Source organism: Typopeltis vanoorti, chromosome 4 (assembly GCF_054136105.1).
Source record: "Typopeltis vanoorti isolate ZY-2024b chromosome 4, IOZ_Tvanoo_1.0, whole genome shotgun sequence".
Lineage (NCBI taxonomy): Eukaryota > Metazoa > Arthropoda > Arachnida > Uropygi > Thelyphonidae > Typopeltis > Typopeltis vanoorti.
The window spans coordinates 22,444,352-22,459,928 of NC_143552.1; the positions used below are offsets into that span (position 1 = coordinate 22,444,352).

General features: G+C 35.8%; 1 protein-coding gene across 10 annotated transcripts in view; it reads left to right on the forward strand.

Moving 5' to 3' along the window:
- Positions 1-15,577, forward strand: part of LOC150107158 (small G protein signaling modulator 1-like) — a 568,327-nt gene that overhangs the window by 465,426 nt on the left and 87,324 nt on the right. For all 10 annotated transcript variants that reach the window (XM_090391669.1, XM_090391666.1, XM_090391674.1 and 7 more), the window contains one exon: positions 7,424-7,533. In XM_090391669.1, coding sequence (XP_090247795.1) covers positions 7,424-7,533 — 110 coding nt within the window. Of the gene's footprint in view, positions 1-7,423; positions 7,534-15,577 lie in introns of those variants that run through there.

Below are 15,577 nucleotides of genomic sequence, written 5' to 3' on the forward strand. Positions count from 1 at the left end.
TTGTCATCTAAAGCCTTGAGATATTCTGCCATAATTCCATCCATTCCTGGAGCTTTTCCTGGTTTCAGTTTCCTAATGGCATTTGTTGCCTCTCCAAATCTTCTTGCATTGACTTATCTATTCTATCAGGATTGTAGAGTTCCTTTGAATACTCTACCCATCTATCCCTTATTTTGTCTTTCTCCATTAGGATGTTTCCCCTGGTATCTTCAATGCAATGAGAGCCTACCCTTTTGCAAGATTTGCTAGTTAGCTCCCTAACTTTTTCATGTAGTTCTGTTGTTTTGTGTTTTTTATCCAGAAGTTCAATTTCCTTGCATTTGTTGTTGAACCATAGTTCTTTTTCAATCCTACATTCCTTCCTGATCTCCTTGTTTAAGTTCTTGTATTCAGGACGATTTTTATGTTTCTTTCTTTTCCTCCATCATCTTGTCATTCATCCAGGGTTTACTCATCTTCTTCTCAAATTTGGGAATTGTTTGTTTTACTGCCTTTTTTATGTCCTCTTTAAATTTCTGCCATCTATCCTCAATCTCATCATTAGGGTAAGGATACTTGGTGGAATCAGGAACATTAACAGCAGTGGATTGTGCCAGTTCCTTTAAAAATTTATCTTGTATTTCTTGATTTTTAAGGGAGCCAAGATCATATTTTTCTATGCTTAGAGGTTTCATTGTTTTCTTTAATTTTATTGCTGCTTTAATGACCACTGGGTTGTGGTCTGATCCAATATCAGCCCCTGTGTATGTTTTGGCTTGTAAGATGTTATTCTGGAAACTTTTTTTAATCATTATATAGTCAATCTGGTTCCCACAGCTGTCTCTGGGACTTTTCCATGAGTATAGTCTTCTAGGAGGGTGTCTAAATAAAGTATTTGCTATTACCAGATTGTTTTTTTCATAGAACTGTATTAATCTTTCTCCTCTTGGATTTCTATGTCCCAGGCCCTGGTTTCCCGTGCAGGAAGAGATCTTTTCTGAGCCTACTTTAGCATTTAGATCTCCCATAACGATAATTATGTCATCTGATTTAGCGTTAAGTGCATTTTGAATGCTTTCATAGAAACATTCTACTCTTCATGGTAATCAGAAGTAGGTGTGCATATATTTGGACAATAAAAATATTAAAAGGTTGAGCTGCAATTTTTAATGCAATTATCCTGTCACTTATGTGCCAAAATCCAAGTAAGGATTGCGCAATCTTAATTTTTAGTAAATATCAGCCATCCTTCATCCATAATTCTTTTGTGATGTCTTCACAATTTTAGCAGTGTGACTGCTAGACTTCAGGCCCCTATCCACCACCACCACTCCCATATCTTTTTCCACCTCCTTCAATATTTCTACATTCAAGAAGAATGCAGAGTAATTGTACTCTGCATCCTTTCTTGCCTACCAAATTTCAAACATTATGTGGTGCAACATTGAACTGGTAGCTCCAACTCACATAGTCTGTTCAGATATTCCTGTAATGCCAGAACATCTACTCTACTCTACTCCTCTTAGTCCTTAGTTCTTTCTATCTTTGTATTATCTGTGAATAGTTGATATTTCTAGTTAAGCCTGGTTTAACATCATTAATGTACAAATTAAACAATAATGTTTCTGAAACAGATCCTTCTAGCACACCATTGTGCTAGAAGCACACCAAGTGACTCTCCTCTTTCTGGATACTACTTTGTCATACACAACTTCCTGATACTGGTCTCATTGCTAATTATCTGTTTGAATCATTAATCTGTTATCTAACCTCACCCATTCTAGTTTATTTACCAACTGGTCATGTGCAAAATGTAAATATACAACTGTACATACATTTGTATCTGCATCTGTACAATGCATTTATCATCTTATTGTATTATATAATAGATTGCTAAAACATAATGTCCTTTTAACAAACCCAAGCTGATCATCACTGAGAATGAATGCTGCTGCTACCCAGCTATAATTCAAAGCTTCAGTCTTGTAACTCCTCCCTCCATCCTTTGTGGAGTGAAACAAATTTATCCTCTTTCCATTCTTTTGGGACTTGCCTTGTTGCAAAACTCTTTTTAAATAGGTATATCATAGTTGCCATTAACTTACTGGAACATTCCCTTAAGACTTGATCATGTGATATGTCATTGGGTTGTACTGCCTTATTAACATGATGTTTATTTAATTCCTCATATGCTTCCTGCTAACTCATCATTCCACCATGCTTTCTCTGCTCAAGCATCTTGTGATGTCACAGTTATGAGGATGATTACATTGCCATAAGATGTAGCTGGAGAAGGGATATCAATGTCTGGCATGAAGTATTGGCATATTCTTTTTTGTAAAAAATTAGAAAATAAAAATTCTTTCATTCCGTGGCCTTATGTGTTGTAGTAATCAGGTGCTTTCTAATCAGTCCTATCATATGAATGGATAGGTTATTGCATTGGTCAACTGAATGTGTGATTTATGTTCAGTACATTCATCATTTCCTGTTATAGCTCTCAGTCAGTGTGTAGAATACCTGAATAGCCCAACACAGTTAAAATTTTATTACTAGTTCCTGCAACTAATTTTTTTTTTCTGAATTCATCCATTCTGATATTAATAGTGCATCCACGTTCTTCTCTGTAAATCAGGTTAGGTTATATGCATATATACCAAATTTGATGTATTTCTGATTGTTATAGTTCTCATTTCCTTCAAGGAAGGTTTAAAATCAGTTTTTGTTATTACCTGAGTTGTGATTTGCAAGATGCAAATCACAACTCAGGTTGCTTAGGTTACTTCCATTGAGCATTCCTTCTCTTTTTCCCCCCTGCAAATCTCTCATATATTAGCTAAAGCTGGCACTGTTTTTATAACTTTATCTCTCATATATTAGCTAAAGCTGGAAATGTAATTATAATATAATTACATTATATTATAATTAATTCACCAGTAGGTTATATGCATATATAACCTACTGGTGAATTAATTATAATATTCTCAGATGGTATGTTGCAGGAGACAGTTCAGTCTCCTGCAACATACCATCTGAGAAAAAAATATAAGTTTAGATATTAATTGCTATTGATACATTATAACCTTAGCATATTTTTAGCCTGGTTTGGTTGTGACTGAATGTGCTGTGTTTGTGTTTGGAAGTTATTCAGTTTGAAGCACCTTTTTTAAAGACTTCAAGGAAGAGTACAACAAAAGTTGGTCATAAATGGTGGTAAGCATTAGGTCAACCATATGCAGTACAAGATAATCTAGTGTGTTAAGTGGTGTGGATTTCTACATTAACAAAGTAGAAAGTGTACTTTGTTAATGGATTGTAGTGGTTTAAATGAAAGTCAGGAACCGGAAGTGAAGAATACCAGGTGAAAGGCAGTGATGGATGTAAGACTAAAAATTATAGCCAGAAGAGTGAGCTTGAAGATATGAGTGTGGAGAATGTGATTGTGAATACAGATATGTTGAAAAGGAAATCTAGGCATAATTACAGAAGCGGAATGGGCTTGACTGATGAGGCAAGAGCTGGCATGACTGTGATATGGGAAGAAAGTCTGAATGATGAAGCAATAATGGGACTAGTTGCTGAAATACAAGAATTGAAGAATGAAATGATTAAAATGATGAATGAGATGAGCCATGTACAGAATGAAATTAGATAGATGATTATGATATCTGAAGATTCTATGATAAAACTTGTGGGAGACGAAGAGGATGCACAAGGTCTGTTTTCCAGGAGGGAGCATGAATAGATTGATTTGAGGTGCTTGGTATGGGAATTAAGCATGTGAGGATGTTAATGGTTGTGGCTTGAACAAATCATTTGTTTGGGCATAGGGAGATAGTGAGATTGGATATCAGGAGATTATTGAGGAAAATGAAAGACAACAGTGTGGTGGTAGGAATGGTAGTTTGTGTGTTGTCCAGGTATGACAATGATGAGCTGCCATGAAGAACAAAGATATTATTATTGTATGGGCCATGGAGTCTGAAGACTTGTCAGACTATTCAAGGAAAGGTATGACACAATCTGTCATACCTCTCCTTGAACCATTAACATACAGAGTGCTAACATCTGACTCTGGCAACCCATACCATTCATTCACATCTTTTCAAGCAAATAATCTAGTCCTCATGCCCAACTAACCACTCAACTTCCAAGGATGGCCTCCTGTTCTTGCCGAGTGCTGAAACATTTCCACTGCATCAATCCTATAAAACTCTAAGTAACTTAAAGGGTTTAAGTTACTCCCCCCCCCCTCTTCTTTCTTATCAACCAACCTCTGCAGCTCTCGCATCCTCAATCTATCCTCAGAGGGAAAGTTCCACAGACCAGTTACCAATTTGGTTGCTTGTCTCTGAATCCTCTCCACCACTTCCTCATTGCCAAGAAACTTAGGTCTGATCTCCTGGGTTATTGTTATTGAGATAAGGAAGTTATTCCTCACAAAGAGGAATAACAACTTTCTTATCTCTACTTAGCATGTTCTTCATTAGCAAAGTAATTTTATGAGCTGCCTTAGCAAAATGTTCTCTAAACTTCCACTCTCCGTCTACCACCACCACGAAATCTCTGACTTGATCTACTTCCTGGAATACAGTTCCATCAATGTGGTACACAGCTTGTAATCTGTTTATCCCAAAATGCATAACTTTACACTTTTCCACATTAAACTGATACCCATTATCTTTTGCCCATACTCACAGATTATTTAAATCATACTGCAAGCTCTCCACAGCATCTTGATTCATTATTACTCTACCTAATTTTGCATCATCAGCAAAGAACTGAATATTTCTTTTCAGATTATTTCTTATATCATTTATGTACAAATTAAAAAGTAATGGTCCTAGTACTGCTTGCTGCACACAATTAGTCACAAGCTTTCACCTGGATTCTGCTTCACATAACCAATGTTATATCCATCTCTATTTTTTCTAATTTGCGCAATAGAGTTGTATGTGGTATTCTGTCAAATGCCTTTGCAAAATCCAGCAGAATCATCATGTAGCTATTTCTTTTATCCAACTCAGCTGTTACTGTAGTATAAAAAGTTATTGCCTCTGAGTAGGCTTTTTAAGCCCACTCAGAGGCATTGCTAGTTCCCTTGCACATTCATGCAAAACCCGCACTGATATCCCATCTAATACCACAACTGTATCTATTTTGATATTTGGCATTATCCCAAGAACCTCCAATTCATACACCTCTGTTCTCACCTAAGTCTCTGTCACATATATCACAGCATTAACCTCATCTGTATGATATGCCCTTGCAAAGTGGTCACTCAGTAACTCAACTATTTTATCTGCTTCTGTCACTTCACGACCATTGGCACTGGTTAGGTTATTCTTCCATATTCATTCTTCCTCTTACTTGCACATAACTAAAGAACTCTTTGGGATGTCCTTTGGCCTGTTTTAAATTTCTTCTCATAATCTGATTTTTCCTCCCTTACCATACTAGCCACCCTTCTTGCCTTGTACTGTTCATGAGTTGTTTGCTTAGTCACCTTTCAACTTATATACCCTCCATGGTATATTCTTATTCTTCAACTAGTGCTTAATGATATTACTCACCATCTAACTCCTACCTGTTTAACCCTCCTTACCCTAGGTGTACAATTTAATACTGCTTCCTCTAGATGACCCACAATCATATCCCATGCACTACTAACATCCTTACCCTTCAGTGTTATATGCCATGGCACAGATTTAAGCTTCATCCTAAGCTTGTCATAATCACCTGCCCTGTAGTTCCACAAAATACCCCTTGATAAAATCGTCATGTTTTACAATCTGCCAAGTCAAGACCACATGGTCACTTTCACCAATTGGAGGCTATGTTCTCACCTTGGTTATGGATAGCTCTTCTGATCCTATGATCAAGTCCAATATTATCACATCCCTAGTCCCCTCCATTACATGCTGCCTCAAGTAATTATCTCTCAGTAGGTATATAAATTCCATTTCCTTTCTGTCATGTGATTTTTCTTCCTTACAGTCTATATCTCCATAGTTGAAATCCCCCATAATAATCACTCAACCTGTACTCATTGTACTAATTTGAACTGTATATTTTGTCTTACTGGCCTTGATCTCATACAGACTATTTCAAATGAACAAGCACCCTCCCAGCTATCTCCTATTCTTTTTGACTACAATTCATCTGCTATCATTAGCAGTATCCCTTCTCCCCCCTTCCTATCTTCTATATCTTCCCTGAAAATACTAAATGCTTCGCATTCTATCCGTGTAACTACATCATCTGCTGTTAGCAAAGTCTCGCTAATGCCTTTAACTTTTGATGAGGTTTCACTTACCACTGCCAAAAACTTCTTTTGATACTTCTGGCATTAGTATATAGAAATGGAAGCATCCCTTTAACCCCCCCCCCCCAACTACCGAATTTCATCCTGCTCAAAACTAAATAGAGACCTCTGTATACTTTTATACGTAGGATTTTAACCTGAACCAGCGTGAAGATATCACTAATTAAAATAACTTAGTCTATGACACTTTTCTTATTTCTTTCAGCCCCCCCCCCCCCCCCCCCCATGTGAATTTTCACACATTTTTATATTGAAACATGGTGTTAGTAATGACTGGTCCATGTCCTGAACAGGAATATAGCAGATGCTAACCATTATTCTTAACTTTGCTCTTTTCATGAAAAAATAAATAAAAAATTAAATTCACTAATTCCCTATCCTGAGAATAAGATATCCTCTTATATTTCTTGCATTACTTTGTCTGTTGAGTATGAAGATTAAATGTTTATTTTTAATTTCTGAAGGACATTTTTTGTATCTCCCACCAACAAAAGGTTGTAAACCTACATATATAGTACATGAGTACCATATGATCATTATTATTTTTTTTTTTTTTGGTATTTTTTTATCTGTTTCTTACATAATTTAGAAACCATGCTCTAGAGACTAAACATAGAACTTTTAAAAGCTTCTCATATGCATTGTCTCACACCAGATAATAAAATTCATATCCCACATAAAGACAATCACAAATATCCATGCCCATGACTGGATTCAACCTGCATCCTCTTGGTTAGAGAGAGCATGTATAAACACCCAGCCAGTCAATCTAGCAGTTTCATTGGCTAATGATTATGATTTCATGGGAAACCACTGTGATCTTAGAACTCTTGTGCCAAAGAGAGAGAGAGAAAATGGAATACTTCAATTAACATGAAATTTGATCAATTGGAAATCAGATTTTGAAATCTTCAGATAGTACCCACTGTTCTGCTTATAATTTCATTATAAGCAGAACAGTGGGTACTATGTTGGAAGTATTTATATTATAAAGTTTATCCCAGATGTGTTAAATTTCATTTTCCGATAATCAGTGTTTTCATTTAAACTACTTAAAAATGCATAATACATACCTGTTCAAACTTATAGAAAACTTTTATAGAAATTTCTTTTCCATAGAAGTTCTAACTTATAGCTGCTTTTGTGAGCTGATGAAAAGAATGGCAGCTAATTTTCCACATGGAGGAGCCATGGATGCCCATTTTGCCAATATGAGATCTCTGATACAGGTAATAATTTCTGTGAGTTTTTTTATCATTTAGAATAACATAAGCCACTTCATGTTTGTGAAATGAAAAGTTTTCTGTCATTCAGCATCACTGCCCTCATATTATTATTACATGACACCTCAAGGGAGTCCAGTGACTCATCATGGGAGGGCACACTACTCTACTTCGCTAAATACATCTCATCCTCTCCACTACTACTTAATTCTCCAACTATGACACCACCATATATCACTCATCCTCACTGACAACAGTATTTTTTGTCCGCAAATTATGTGTTCTGAAGGCCGATTTTTCTGTATGCAGGATGAAAAACTCGAGTTTCCGGTAGAAAAAACCCTGTTACCATCATATGAGATCAGCTAACTCACCTTCAATTGAAAAAGTCCATATAAAGATTCCCCTCGTCACGACGAGAATCGTGTATATATCGTGCATATATATGAGGAATAAATTGCAAAAAGAAATTTCTTTGGGGATATTTTAATTTTTTTTTTTTTTTTTTTTTTTTTTTTTTTGCCATTTTTATATTTAGTATCTAATTTAGGTTTGATAACCTATTATGATTCATTAAAACATCAATGGAAAAGAAATTGAACTAGCAGAATTAAATAAGTACCAGATCAACATAATAGGTATGCTGAAACAAAGAACACGAAAACAGGTGAGATCTTTCTAAGCAACAAATACAAAATGTTATATTCAGGCAATAACAATCGGGAAAAAGGAGTAGCTATAGTATTCAACACCAAATGCAAGGATAATCCTGAATAATAGGCAATATCAAGTACAGTGTAGTGGACAAATATCAGAATGGGAAACAGGACAAGGAGACATATTTCTGTCTATGGTACCACAGAAGGTTCTACTAAGGAAGAAGTGGAGGAATTTTTCGAGGCATCAAAGAAAGCAGCCTACACAACCAAAAAAAAAAAAAGTTGATCCTTGTTGGAGATCTGAGCAGCAGAGTAGAAATGAATACCAAATATATAAAAATGTTTTGGGAAAATTTGGAGAAAAGAGCCAAACTAATGATAATGATAAATACCTGCTGTGTTTCTGTTCAGGACATAGACTAGTTATTACTAACACCACGTTCCAACATAAAAATGTGCACAAATTGACATGGCAAGAAATTAGACAAGCCTCATTCATTATGTTATTATTGATAGTGATATTTTCCTGTTATTCAGGACATAAGAGTATACAGAGGATTTGAGATTGGAAATGATCACCATTTAATTTTGAGTAGGATAAAATTAAATTTCACATTGAAAAAGATGTGTGTTTTGAAATGAATCAATGTTTAAGCAACTTTCAGATTAGAACTGTAGACTAGAGAGGAGTATGATAAAGAAACATTATTCTACTGATAAACATGCAAATATTGGCTGTGCACAGCACTACGAATGGAACCAGGCTCGTGCAGTGCTGTGGGCCAGGCCAGGTTGTGTGGAAGTTGTAACAGTATTTATAGCAAGACTGTAAACACTTACTTCTTCTTTAGCAAGAACCCCACATGCTTGCCATAGGCTTTTAGCTTAGCCTTTTTAGGTTGCATTTCACAAAATTCATAAGTACCTATTAGATTCATATTGTGCATCTGTCAGTATTATTCTTGGATGTCATTCTCCAATAAATTAAAGATGCCAAGAAATTATATTCTTCGTTTCATCCTTTATCCAAGTGTAAGCAAACAAAATTTGCATGTGAAATAATTTCACGACTGGACTACTTGTACATAGTGGCTAACGACTTCACATCAATTGCCTTAGTATCCCATAATGCAAAAAACATAATCCTTACGGACGTGTATAATGCTATCCATCATAGGAAGGGCCACTACCCAGACCAGTTTCAACCTTTATTGAATTCTCATCAGTGGGAGCCAGACCCAGAATGATACCAAGGTTGAAGTAATGCAGAAATCATATTTCCATATATAAGTAGTCTAAAGGTGTCTCATCTTATCACTACAATACTCTGGATTAGAGATAGATGTTGAAAGCTTTTTTCACTTGATTATATTATAAATTAAAGATGCCAAGATTTTATTCCTGGTTTCATCCTTTATCCAAGTGTAAGCAAACAAAGTTTACATATAAAGTAATTTCATGACCGGGCTACATGCATATAGAGACTTATCCCACTGATGAGACCCCCAACAAAGGTCGAAATTGGTCTGGGTAGTGGCCCTTCCCATAAATGTATAGCATTATGCCTGTAAGGATATGTGCATTGCATTATGGGATACTAAGGCAATTTATGTGAAGTAATTAGCCTCTATGTACAAGTAACCAAGTCGTGAAATTACTTCACATGCAAACTTTTTTTGCTTATACTTGCATAAAGGATGAAAACAAGAATATAATTTCTTGGCATCTTTAATTTATAGTATAACCAAATGACGAAACTTTCAGCATGTCATTCTTCATTGAGTCCAAAAACTCATTTGGAAAATTACAAACTGTTATTCACACACTATTTATGGTAACTCTCCTTAAAATAATACGCTGACAGAGAACTCATGACTGCCTCTGGCAACAGCCTATTCCACTAAAGAAAATAAATTATACTTTCCAGGGAATTATATTCTTTTTTAATCCTTTACCCAAGTGTAAGCAAACAAAGTTTGTGTGAAGTATCTTCACAACTGTTGACCTCACATCATTTGCCTCACTATCTCATATTACAAACCACACTTATGTTAAACTTTTCTTAAAATCATACGCTGATGGAGAACTCATAACTGCCTCTGGCAACAGTCTATTACACTAAAGAAAATAAATTATAAATTATATTCTTGTTTAATCCTTTATCCAAGTGTAAGCAAACAAAGTTTGTGTGAAGTATCTTCACAACTGTTGACCTCACATCATTTGCCTCACTATCTCATATTACAAACCACACTTCCTTTTGGACAGTGAGGCAAATTATGTGTCACAATTGTGAAGATACTTCACACACAAACTTTGTTTGCTTACACTTGGATAAAGGATTAAACAAGAATATAATTTATAATTTATTTTCTTTAGTGTAATAGACTGTTGCCAGAGGCAGTTATGAGTTCTCCATCAGCGTATGATTTTAAGAAAAGTTTAACATAAGTACTGTGTGAATAGCAGTTTAGTGCAATTTTCCAAATGAGTTTTTGGACTCAATGGAGAATGACATGCTGAAAGTTTTTTCACTTTGTGGAAAATCAGTGGTATCCTTGGTTATACTATAAATTAAAGATGCCAAGAAATTATATTGCTATGGAAAGAGCCACTACCCAAACCAGTTTCAGCCTTCAATAAGATTGAAATGTAAATGTGGACTTCAAAATCTCAGTCTGTCCTCATCATAATCATAATCTGAGCAATAGATGGAAGAGAGGAAGAGTATGATAGAAACATTTAACTTCATAAATGGATTTTACAGTATAGATAAATGAGCTTATGGATGGTGGAATTTGAACTCGTAATTAATACCCTTATCCAGGTTCCAGAGGTGTTGTTAGGAAGCATATATGGTCCAAGTTCTTCTCGTGATGAGTGTATGGAATGGGCTACCATTAGATGTTTTGACTGCATCTTTGGTAAATGTATTCAAGGAGATTTATGATAGATATGTTAGCATAAATCTCCTTGCCTAAATGGATCCTGACTCATTGAGGGAGGACCCATTTTACACACTGATACTGAGCCCTTGTACTCCTTGGAAGTGTGTTCGTAATAATAATTTTATACTGCTTTCAAATCACAAATCAAGCTGGCTGCTCTTATCGGCTTCTTAAAACACCAATTCTGCCCTTTCTCTGGTCTAGAAGTATATAAAGTTCCTTGTATAGAAAAATCTACTATTGTCTATCGAAGAACATAAGAAAGACAACCATTACCACAGTTAGGTTTAGCAGACCATGCCATGCCATGAACACTATTACTAATAAATCCTATCAGATTTATTGGTGACAGCACTGGAAGATTTGTCCATAACCAACATACCAACATTGTTAACGAATGAGGAGAATGATCATGCATTATTGACCTCAGAATATGCTTAACATATAAAATTTTCAGTTAAGGAGTGTAATGCAAAATTACCAAGCAAGATCTGGAAAACTTACAAGACAACAGCTTGAAGCATTTTTATGGCATAAGAATGTACAATGGTAAAGGGGTGTTTGACAGAAGCAGTGTCGGACTATATGCCCAGGATGGTATAGCTTCCTTCAAACCCTCCTTTACTATTTCCCATGCATTGCTAACATCCTCCCTTTGCACATTCTTATGCCATGACAATGCTTCAAGCTGCTGCCTCCTACGTTTGTCAGATCACTCACTTTGTAATTCCACATTATGCTCCTTAACTGAAAATTCTACATGTTTGGCATCTTCTTAGGTCAGACTGCATGCTCACTCTCCCCAATCACGAACAGTGTTGCAATGGTGGTTATAAACAAACCTTCTGATACTGTCACCAAATTCGCATTCTGAAACCCTGAGCCTCCTCCGTTACATGCAGTTTCAGAGAATTTTGTTTAAACAACTGTATAAATTACATTTCCTTCACTGTGCAAAACCTTTCCTTCTTCCAATCTATTACCCTGTGATTGAAGTCCCCATCATAATGAATACTAGCCCTGCCCTTATTGCTCATACTTGCCCTGGTCTTTTTACCATCTTCCTTCCTCTCTCTCTCTCTCTTCCCCTCCCTCCATGTGGGGCATTCACACCCATTAGTGTAGGAGAGGACCTCCTGGTGATCAAGCTGGCCATATTTTTCACTTCCCCTTCCCTTGATTCTTCTTTGTTTTCCTATTCTTCAGATTTTCATCACCAGGATCTAATATACTACAACTGTGTGGTGCAACTGATGAATATCCAGATCCTGGTAGTCCTGCACTATTTTGACCATTACTTCATCAAAATGGGTGGTTGTGTATATCCTAGTAAGTCCCATTTTCCAGAGACAGGACTAAAGGTTTTCTATAGTGCTGTTGGTATGGAACCTGAGATAATTCTAATGTACCACTTCTGAGAACATTTATTGCTTGCCATGTGGTGGATATCCATGTATGATTCCATGGTGGTGGGGATCTCTGCTGACAAACCAGAAATCCTTTTGATGAATTCTTCATCCTCAAATTTTTCAGGCCCCTCCCAGCTGATACCGTAGATGCATCACCTGATAAGAAATAAGAAACAGAAAACATCTGGCTCACACATAGAGGTGTATCATTTTTCCTCATCCATGTGATAGGGAATCAGCCAAGAGGGAAAATGTCACTTTTCTTTATTCAAAAGTGTTTAGGAGGTGAAGGATAATGAAATATCATTCACCTAAGTATCTCTTACATTGATGATCTCTTTGCGGAAAATTTTGAAAAAGGTTTTCTAGCTCAAACTGTTTCAAACCAGCAGTTTAGTGGAGACATGTTGAAGATGTTGTCATTATTTGGTAGTCTCCTTGGTATCCAATATGTGGACTATTCCTGCTTCAAAAAATTGTTGGAGTTCTCTTTCTACATGCTTTGTGGGTTGTAGATAAACCACCCAAATCCTAAGGACATTAAAGCTATCATTTTTTGTTGAGATTGGGTTGATGGATAATCAAGTTGAATGTTAATTCAGGGAAGCCTGTGAAATGATTATCCATTAACCAAATCTCAACAAAAATGATGGCTTAAAAGTCTCCAGGAATTGGATGACTTATCTACAACCCACATAGAATCCATAAAAAGAACTCCAAACAATTTTTTCAAGTAGGAATAACTTACATATTGGATTTCAGGAAGAATAAGAATTTAATTTGGTACTGGCTCCAAGACAACGAACAAAACTTTAATAGGACTGTAGGAAGCTATTATATTGTGGTATATTATACCACTGACATGGGTTTACCAATGTATTTCTTTCTTTCTTTTTATTTTCATTTCTTTTTTTTTTCTTCTTCTTCTTTCAGAAGTCAAGCTAAGGCCAGTTGTGGACAAAAGCAGTTATAGCTATTATAATATGTATTGATGTGTCTTGTGATGCAGCATATATATATATATATATATATATATATATATATATATGCACATTCTGAAGATGACCCTGATATAAAGATCAAAGCATCAAATTTTATTTTAATCTAATTAACAGAAGTTCTCTAATACAGTTTTGGGTCTCCATAATTATTCATAATAAGTGCTGATGTTACAGTGATTCATAATGAATCATTGTAACTCTGAAGGAAAGAACTGCTATTCCCTTGTGCTGATTTCCAATCACAATTTGAGCAATAGATGGAAGAGAGGAGTATGATAGAAACATTTAACATCCTTTTATGAAGTTAAATGATTTTTTGAATGACATAGATTTTATGAATGGAAACAAGGATGTATCTGCTAGGTTAGCTTCTACTTTCTTCATCTGTTTGTCAGTTTATATAGACCACAGACATTTAATAAAAGCGAATTTAACTAATTAACAGTAGTTCCTGGCAGGAAGTGGTTCTAAATAAATTGCATAAGATTAAGCCCATTTAGACAAGAATGGAGCAAATGTTAGTAGAGTAGACAGTATTGACAGGAGGTGGAAAATGTCAGAATTAATGTTGAACATGTGGTGGTGGAAATACAGGAGAATAAAATGGACATAAATAAAAAAAATAGCACACTTCAGTGTTAACCTTTGCAGGACATAGCACAAAATTTAAATATTGTATAAGTGGCAACAGATTAGTAGGGCTGAGAAGAAATAGAAGCAGGTGGTCCAAAGTAATAATAAAGACTGAACAAACAAACCAGAAAAACAAGTTGAGAAAATTATGTAAAGAGATTCAGTGATCAGGGGAGTACTTAATGAAATTGTGACAAAATTGTGTTTCCCAGGTGCAAAAATTTATAATATTAGTCATGCCATCCAGATGCAAAAATGTAGTGCACTTGAACATTGTGCATTGTGCTATGTCCATAGCACAAAATGGAAAAGTTGCAGAAGCAGCAACAGATTAGCAGGACTGAGAAGCTGGTGGTCCAAAGTAATAATAAAGACTGAACAAAGAAACAAGAAAAACAAGTTGAGAAAATTATGTACAGAGATTCCGTGATAAGGTTAGTACTTAATGAAAGTGTAACAAAATCGTGTTTCCCGGGCAAAAAAAATTCACAATATTAGTCATACCATCCAGATGCAGAAATATAAGGCAAAAGAACTAATTTTCTTTTTTAACACAAATGATCTGAGAGGTAAGAAGTATTTGTGAGAGAGGATATAAAGGAGTTGTTAGAAGAAGCAAAACTGAAGAGCAAGAAGATGAAGATTGTAAATATCCTGCCATTCTGTGATTGAGGCAAACTGAGGAGGAGGAGGGCATTGGTAGCAAATGAATCAATATGTAGGTTACGCAGAAGGAATGATGTAGTATTTGTGGTCTATGTTTAATGGAAAGAAGGATTTGTATAATGCTGATGGACTGTTAATTGGCTTTGGTGTTAGGTGTCTAGAGAGAGAGCTTTGTTCACAGAGCATGCTGAAGAACAAATTCAGGAAACTTAACCAATTAGGGTGGAAACAGGTGAGTTTGTGTGAAGACACCCAGAGATATGTGAGAGTGACCAAGTGCAGAATGTAGTCTCTCAAGAAAAAATATGGAACAGGGTAGTCAATTCAGGAAATATGGATGATTGGGGGTGGTTAAGGGGATGCTTCCATTTCTATATACTAATGCCAGAAGTATCAGGAGATGTTTTTGGCAGTGGTCAGTGAAACCTCATCAGAAGTTAAAGGCATTAGTGAGACTTTGCTAACAGCAGATGATGGAGTTACACGGATAGAATGTGAAGGGTTTAGCATTTTCAGGGAAGATATAGAAGATAAGAGGGGGGATACTGCTAATGATAGTGGATGAATTGCAGTCAAAAAGAATAGCAGATAGCTGGGAGGGTGCCTGTTCATTTGAAGTAGTCTGTATGAGATCAAGGTCAGTAAGACAAAATATACAGTTGGTTGTTGCTATAGGCCAGGAGGTTCCATGGATGATGTGGAAGACATGCATCAGCAAATTAGTACAATGAGTA